Genomic DNA, 8,856 nt, shown 5'->3' on the forward strand with positions numbered 1-8,856 from the left:
TACCTGACGGAATGAAATTCATAACTTTATTTTGTAAAGCTATGGAGACCCCAAAACAACTTCAACTGAAAATCTTGGATTTTTTCCAAAATGATATAATTCCATTTAATATTTTCTAAAATAGATAAAAATAAATTTTATTCTAAAATTAGATAAATCGAATACGACTTCAATTTAATTCAAGTCGTACTTGATGATTACGGTTTCATTTATATCAAATTCGATTCGACTGAAATTGTACATGTACGATTTATTCAATTTTAGAATAAATAAAAAATTATCGATTTCAGAAAATATTAGATGAAATTATCGAAAATCTTGATTTGTAAGACGCCTAAAAGGAAATTGTTATCTAATAGAATATACGGTCATTACACTAAAGTCTGAAAATTTTGAACCTTTTTAAAAAGGATGCAGTGATAAATAGGTCGCTAGTGTACTGCATTCCTTCTTCAAAAGTTTGGTCAGTTTGGTGCCTTACGGTTTCATTCCCTCAATAATCCTTGCATAACGCAACAGGTGTATGGCACTTCTAGGTACCACAAGTCTTTCCCTGTCCTCTTGAAAACGAAAAGAACAGATTCGGATATGTATAAAGAAGACCTATGCGTAGTGAAATTATTTACTATACTCGTCAATTATACACTCAGGTTAAGCACCAAGGCTTTCTGTTCTGTGAACATTTTTTCATTTCAGACTCGGCTCTCCTTACATTCTCAATAACGAGTTGAATTTTTGTGGACAGTTCCTCTGTCTCCTCCTCAACATTGTTTATAAAGCTCAGCAGTTTTTCTCGATATGCAGCACATAGTTGATCTTGGCGTTCCAACTCCATTGTAAGTTCTGAAATTTTCTTATCTTTATCACCCTACAAGCAAAGGAAAAATATATTTTTTTTTTGAAATGGTGTTGATCCAAATATCTAGTAGCACTGGAATAGGACAATGAAGATAAAATAAAAAACCACCTAACAAAACAAAACTAGGAAAACCACAAAATATTGTGTTCATATGTTTTTCACCCAAATACAGGAGATGTTTGATAATTATATGTACTTAGCATATTATGTATTGCAATAAAGCACCAAATGTCACCTATAACTCCTTAACTACATTCATTACTTCGCAATAGAATTATTCAATCCTCGGCTTTTTAAATAATGAAATTTGGAGAGAGCAGCAGTTTAGCTTTGTGAACTTTCTTGTTTGATCATTTTCATTCCATTATTTTTATGTTCACTAGATAGATGAGCAATCTCTGCCTTCTTGCACATGTAATGAACATTAACTACACATACAAAGAACACGGTGTTTCAACTCAATAAAACAACAGGAACAAGGCCTTTCTAAATTATCTTTTAGCTCACATGGTACTGGCAGCCTAGCTTCAACTGAGAACAGCTGGTTGTCCGTAGTCATTGGTTAGAACCAACTCGGATTAGGGTAAGAACTCAAGAAAGGATTGAAAACAAATCTTTTTATTGCTAACCGTAGCCAATGTGATGAAAACCTTACACTTTAGAGCTATATTAAGAGTACCTCAGTATCACAAGTACATGCCAATAAATCCCAACTCCCTCTCTCCTCATTCATACTACTTATTCTGTTAGGTAGCTAGCCACCCCTGTACAAACAGTTATTCAGTTATTAGTCAGACAGCATCATTTTCCCCTTTTACCATTTTCTTATACCTCACAAAATAAAACCTTTTAATAAGTGATCTGCTATTATCACCTTGCTCATGTCCGACACTTTATTTTCCCAAATAAACAACAAAAAATAACCTAAAAACCAAACACCAAAATGTAAAGAGGAAGCAAGCAGATATAGACATCAACTTTTCATTATCTGTCGATATCTAGCAGAAAAATCCAATAAATATTATAGATGACCGACCGCCGTTGCCGTTACAAGTTGTCGTGTTTTATAGCATAGGAAGTTAGTGTTCAGTCCGGACAATTAAAGCCACGCAAGATCATAATTTACCCATAACCAAGTAATGGAATACTAATTCCAGTAAAACTTCATGGTGAATGAAGTTTACACTCGGCAAACTGAATTTTAAGAGAGGAGGGGAAACAATACTCAAAAGTATGATCTGGAGAAGGAAAAAAGAATAATACTACAGAAGAGTGGGAAAGTAAGAGAGCACTGTAGTTCAAGAACAACAACCTCATTGCTCATGAAGATTTCCAAGGAATCAATTGGTAACAATCAAGAACCAATGCAACATAAACTAAATGTCCAATAACTTGGTCAAGGAGGCTGACCGACCATATCAAGAACTTTTAAAGCTTAAATTGTTGGGAGGAAGCACATAATTGGCAAGATTTCCATTACTGATCAATAAGCCTAGGAACTGAACATGACATCTTAAATAATTAATTTAAAAACTTGGTATCAAACAACAATTGTTATTGAAACATAATCTCCTTTTCAAGTGCATAAACTATATTAGATTTTAGAAGAAATGCTACTGTCATGATACAATTGTCTATATTTGATTAAAACCAACAAATAATGCATCTAGTTAAGCATGTTTGTAGACAAATCAGTAACCTATATATCCTTAATGGTTTTGACCTATAGTTTTTGACAGTCTCCTCTACCCTCTAGTGATAAGACTACCCTCGCTATCTAGCATCTGCTCTACTCTCCTTTATCAGTTTCTACATGTCTTCTTCACACATGCCCAAACCACTTAAGACAACATTCTACTATTTCTTCTATAATAGATGCTACCTGCTCTTTCTCTAACGTCTTCATTCCTAATACTATCATGTCTATGATTAGGAATAAAAGCATTACAAAGAAAAAATGGACTAAATATTCCCTAAATCTGACTATCAATAAAATTTCATAAATATTCCCCACCAACATAATATAAAATCAGCCGTAGTTATGAATAAAAGGCACCAGGAAAATTACTCCTGATAAATGTCATTATTTTTCATCTCATTTTAGAATTTAGCAATCCTGCAAAACACTTGTGACTCCATTTATGCAAAATCCAAATAAACAGAGTCTTACAAACTAGTGAATACCTATGTGTCAGATTGTGACAGGTATAAACAAAATATATTGAGATAAGATGACTATATTCAGCAATTAATGTTATCAGCAGTTACCACAGGTCTTACATGCACAATTCACAAACCCACCAGCAAACCATATCCCAAAAGGTAAAAAAAAAAGAATACTATCACTTAAAATTGTATGAAATAAGTTGTTACCTAATGCACAATGAATAATACAGCATAATTTAAACAAGCAGAAAGCTCACCACTGTACCAAACCCATTAGCCGTAGCAATTAGAGGATGGTTGTGATCCTTTATAAATCTGGTGACAACCCATTTTCCAGATTTTTCCAACTTTACCAAGATAGTTGCCTTGCAACCTTCACGAGCACTAGGTCTTGGTTTTTTCTCTGGTCCCAATGCCCCCTTGTTATTTGGTGAGAATCCTTGTTTGTTACATCCAAGCCGACGAGCAAGAGTCCTCCCATCAATTCCAGAACGCCGCCTTTGCATTATGCGTACAACAAATCCTACCCGTCTGGCGTAATCAATATAAAATTTCCGAGCAGCTACTTCAGAATCAAATTCCATGCCCACATATGGCTCTTGAATTTCAACTCCTTCATATATACTTGTACTCTCTTCTAGACAGCTACACTCGGCTTCATTTGCCTTGTCCGAATCCACCACCACAAAATCCATAAAAGTCTGCCTATTGTGTCATTAAGATAAACAATTTCAAATATTCATGGAACAAATATATAAAATTCAGTGTTTTTGAGTTAGCAGATGCATTATCAATTCCCCCAAAAGTGTGTCCAACAAGTTCAGAGAAAAAAAAAATAGAGAATAAGCCTCAGCATGGACATATTTAATGTTTATTTAGTTTAGAAAAGGATATGACTGAAGTATCTCAGGGCTTTTGAGAAAACTACATTAGGCTGGACCAGAGTGACAGCTTTGAAGGACCAAAGCAAATGAGAAAGCGAAGGGAGAAAGTGAGGAACAGTAAAATGAATTACATTTTAAGGAAATTGAGTCAATTTCATATATAATGTGTCTAGAGTGTATGTATTATACAGGCATGGGTTTGGCTGGGTATTGCAATTATTTTGAGAAAACAACCACTTTATTTTTTAGGAAACTCTCAAGAAGATGGAAAAGAAAAAATAAAAATGATTTATTTCTATAAAATAAGTACAACCAAACAAACACTATATAACAATTGTGCCACAGCAAGATTAAACGGCTAAAACTATTGTATCATAATTTATCCAATCTTAACTCTTATCCAAGTCCATCCATCACTCCATTTCCTTTTGGGGGTGAAAAAAAGACCATGGAACATTTTACAATCAACTAAAAGATTTACATGAACTGCCAGTGCATGGTTTTTGTGATATATTAAATGAAAGAAAGAATAAAAATTAAGCTTCTATCCTAGGAACCACACAATCAAAAGGACAGCAAAGCAAGTTGTTTTCATTAGGTTTGTTATCTAACCAGAAGTCTGATAAATTTGATGGTCTTCTTCATTTTCTTTCTCATCTCTTCGAAAGTTTAGGGAATTTTTGTTATGTTTCAGCTTACATGCTTTTTATTCTATCGATACTGCCACCTTAGGTTTAAGAAACCAGGAAATTAACTGGTCAGTGGACAAATTGCATCATAAATGTTGTCATCTAAGCTGTGACTTGACTACGCATTTTCCAAGTTGAACGGTTACTAATAGGTAGTCATGGCTCATGTCAAGGTTAGACAAGATCACACACCTGGCTATATTCCTTCTCCGCCTAAAATCTAAACCCTGCATTTGTCAGCTCAGTCATGATTAAATGCTACAAATTTGAAGAAAATAACACACTTCTTCTCCTGCAACCACCTTAGGCTATGATTCTTTTTTAGCGAACGCACCAACAAAAAGGATACTATTATTTGAAACTATGGTTATCAAAATCTAGGGCCAACTCATAAAGAGTTTATGAGTTTACTCACCTGATCCGAGTTGAGTCATGTCCAAACTCATTTTTTGGTGGACTCAAATTAAACTTAGATCAGACTCAGATTAATTTGGAGTAGACTTGTGAGACTAAGTTCAAGTGAACAAGTCATCTCATTTGGCAGAAAAGTGACATGTTGCATTTGAAATGCAACATTTCAAAATACCATGGCTAATTTTGATCCTTTTTTGGGTTGTGCATCCGACTCTCACGCTCGCGATCTCCTTCTTACGTTTCTGATCTCTTTATGTGCAACTCCCATTTCTCCAACAATTGTATCACATTTTCTCATGCGATCACGTACATCTTCTAAGGCCATTATGTGTCTTCTCTGAATGCCACTGTCTAACAATCTTTGGCCTCTGTCTCGCAATCTTTGATCAACCACTGTGTCTTCTCCATTAACACGTAACGTGATTTTCATTGTAAACTTTTGTTCCTTCAATTGGTGGATTCAGATATAAAACCCACAATGGTCCATTAAATTAATATCAAGAAGAGGAGAAAGATCACCACTTACATTTATGGTAGAATAGTGCAAATTAGCATGTTGAAAATGTCTATAAAGGGAAGAGACTTTATAAGGTTTGGTATGACTAGATTTTCCACGACTTATTTTACTTTAGCTTGCCTTTATGAATTGAAAGCATCATTGATGAGCAATTTTAGCTCTAAAGAGTGGGACACAAGCAAGTTTGGAACTTCATAAAATGGGAGTAAAGTTGAGAATATTGTATTAGATAGCCAATTTTGGAAGAATGTAACCATATACCCCAAAGTTGCTACCTCTCTTATGGTGGTCCTTCCATTAGTGCATTGAGATATAAAACCCACAATGAGGTTCATATACAAGGAGAAGGATTGTGCAAGTGCAACTTTAATAATATTAAGAAAACGTAAAATTTATAAACCTTCTACCATTAAAAATTAAACTATTTATTCTGTAATTATTTCTAATATAGCATAATTGGTGGTATTTTCATAGCTATGAACATGTTTGGAAAATCATTGAGGTGGATAATCAACTTCACAAGTCTTAGCATGCAAATGCCTATTGCCTTAACCCCTACATGCACTATGAATCTAATTTTAGAAATAATGATCTTGCGGTGAAAGAGGGGTTAAGTATTCGTTTGACAAGACTCTCACGAGTCTATGAGTAAGGTCCACGACTCGAGTCTACAAACTCACCACAAGTCTATGTAGACTCTCGGGTCTACAAACTCATCACAAGTCTATGTAGACTCTCGGGTCTACAAACTCACCACAAGTCTATGCAGACTCTCGAGTCTACAAACTCACCACAAGTCTATGTAGACTCTCGAGTCTACAAACTCACCACAAGTCTACGTAGACTCTCGAGTTTGATAACCTTGTTTGAAACACTTAAATCCATAATTGATTTTGGATCCATATGTCCAGAAAAATAGCAAAACATTCTCCAAGCCTTATATCGATATGCCAAAAAATGTTACTATTGTAGATACTAGCCAAACTATGGGAGATCAAACTTGGAGATCTAATTAGGAACAGTTTTAATACTTTATATGAATGTGGATTTCCGATTTAAAATGCTTGATTGAGTATCTTGCTCTTTCTTATAAGTGAGTAAATGAAAAGGGATGAAATCACTCTATTTTGCAACTTCATGGAGTTGACATTGAAATGATACAGGTAGCGTAAGGTGGATGAATTAGAAATGTTCAGAGTATATTTGTGTCAAGTTTCCTTTGGAAAAGATATGACATAGTTATCCTGGAAACATCATTTTGCTGATCAGCACTTAAATGAAGAAAGTTAATAAAACAGTGTCCACATCTGCATTCGTGCAGTTCAAGGCTGAAAGTTTGACCTGACCCAATGCATTTATGTATTTAAATCTGTACTGGACAGTAAAAAAAGGAGAGCTCGTTGTTGCAGTCCTGTACTTAGTGATAAACCCCAGCAGAATAGCAATGGAATAAAAAAAATTGATGCTGAGGAGAGATTTTAATGTATACTTTTTAGCCTAGAATAATTTCATTCAAACAAAGATAACACAAGGAAATTGGAGGATAAAGGATCTTCCAATCCCTCTCGATATCTATTGTAAAATTCAACTAGAAAAGGAAATTACCAAAATCCTAAACATCAACCTCATACAATAACCAAGCCCAGCTTAACCATTAAATCCCTTGGTTTAGCTCTGCTAAAAACCAAACTATTCAATTTTATTTCACTTTCTAGACTTGTATTACCACCAATTACCAAATCCACAAACCCCATACTCATTTTGTTCAAGTATGGACCTTAGCATCTAAACACCGCTACACTCATACGCCATAATCTTCCAAGATACACTCTCACTCTGCCTCAATTAGAAGACTACCACAGCCTCATGTTCTTTAACCCAATTCTAAAATATCAAGAGACCGTGAGAAAAATCACTTTGACCAAGAAAACTTATAAAACTCTCCGTCTCTCTCTCGCTCTCACACACAAGAATATATATACATATACATATACATATATATATATATATATATAAAGGTTTCCTCATTGAGAGACCGTAGTTGCCGAAGTGTAGAAGGTGCATTAAAAAGATCTGAACAAGTACTTGTTTGCGTTCTCGAAAGAGAAAAACATTTCTGGGAAGAAAACAAAAAGAAAAAAGCAAGCATGGGTTAACTTACTGCGAAACGGCAGAGGGTGCAAAACCAAGATCTTTTCACCGTGTCACTTTTTGTCGATTGTATGGAAGTTAGGTAAGATATTGAAGAAATCTGACTAATACGAAGGATCTTAGGTGTTGTATTGTGTGTGTAAGGTGGAAGAATGAAACGAGGTTTTGGGTACTCTCTTTTACTGTTTTCACGAGTAACCCTCGTCATGCGGGTTTGGTATAGGTGCTCCACTTTCAGTTTTGCACCGCCATTTCCACCCAATTTGGCTTCTACACTTAGATTTAAATATAAATAAATAAACGTATTAAAAAATATTAATGATGGTTTCATTTTTTTACTTTTAAAATTTAATTTATATTTTTTTATATTTTAAATTTGGTTTAATTCAGTTTTTTCCTTGCTTTGAATCAACTTGCTAACAATTTTAAGATAATAGTAGTTAAATATTACTCTAAAACAGTATTTAAAACATTTTCGATTAGAGTTATGTATGAACAAAAATATTATTTTAACGAGTATATATAGATTGTATAAAATTACTTTTAACATCATATATTTCTCATATTTATTAGTCTTTATATGACTTAAAGGTTTGTAACCTGTGACATGAATACTTGTAACTCTTCAACTTTCCTACCCATAAACAAGATTTTTTGTTTAGAGAAAATACATAAATTTTATTCTAAGAAAAAAAATTCATTTTACATTGTGCTCTAAATAATTCCTTTTGTTTTATTAGTTTCATATATAATGTTGTCATTATTAACTTAATATTCTAATTTATTGTGTTAGATATGAGAAAAACTTTAAATTTTTTGCAAAATTTTAACTTGTAGCACTTTTTATTGTGGAAAATAATTATTTATTTTAAATAATGTATCGGTTGGCACCGGACAAGTCATGTCATTCAATGACCGGTTGAAAACACATTTAGGTTTTGTTTGTTTCTGGTTGTTCATTGTATAAAAAAAAGAAAGACACATATTCTGGTCGTTTGTTTCCATTGATTCCCGTGTATTTGTGAAAAAAAAAAGGTGTTGAAATAACATTTTTTCATCTTCACTGGTGCCCAAAGATTTGCCAAGAAAGACACATAAATTATGTGAATTAACCATATTACCCTTGATGTTATAAAATATTTAATAATATTAATAATAATAATTAATTATTTATAA

At 33.6% G+C, this 8,856-nt stretch overlaps 1 protein-coding gene across 2 annotated transcripts; it reads right to left on the reverse strand.

Moving 5' to 3' along the window:
* Positions 1-610: 610 nt before the first annotated feature.
* On the reverse strand, positions 611-7,945 carry LOC137826119 (protein FAR1-RELATED SEQUENCE 2-like). Of its 2 annotated transcripts, none has more exons than XM_068631979.1 (3): positions 7,691-7,945; positions 3,283-3,730; positions 611-868 (listed from the first exon to the last, which is right to left on the reverse strand). In XM_068631979.1, the coding sequence occupies exons 2-3, from the start codon at positions 3,718-3,720 to the stop codon at positions 647-649; spliced, it is 660 nt and encodes a 219-aa protein (XP_068488080.1). In that variant the 5' UTR covers positions 3,721-3,730; positions 7,691-7,945; the 3' UTR covers positions 611-646. The 2 variants fall into 2 exon arrangements, with proteins under 2 accessions (XP_068488080.1, XP_068488081.1); XM_068631980.1 differs by having other exon boundaries at positions 3,283-3,976; positions 7,691-7,940.
* Between the last annotated feature and the right edge of the window lie 911 nt (positions 7,946-8,856).

The sequence above is a fragment of the Phaseolus vulgaris genome, chromosome 8 (genome assembly GCF_000499845.2).
Source record: "Phaseolus vulgaris cultivar G19833 chromosome 8, P. vulgaris v2.0, whole genome shotgun sequence".
NCBI lineage: Eukaryota > Viridiplantae > Streptophyta > Magnoliopsida > Fabales > Fabaceae > Phaseolus > Phaseolus vulgaris.

Bases quoted from the DNA above. Each gene is read 5' to 3' on its own strand.
- LOC137826119 (XM_068631979.1), bottom strand. From the start codon at position 3,720: ATGGATTTTGTGGTGGTGGATTCGGACAAGGCAAATGAAGCCGAGTGT. The intron at 869-3,282 runs GTGAGCTTTCTG...CTTTGCTTGTAG, and splicing joins CTAATGGGTTTGGTACAGTG to GGTGATAAAGATAAGAAAAT.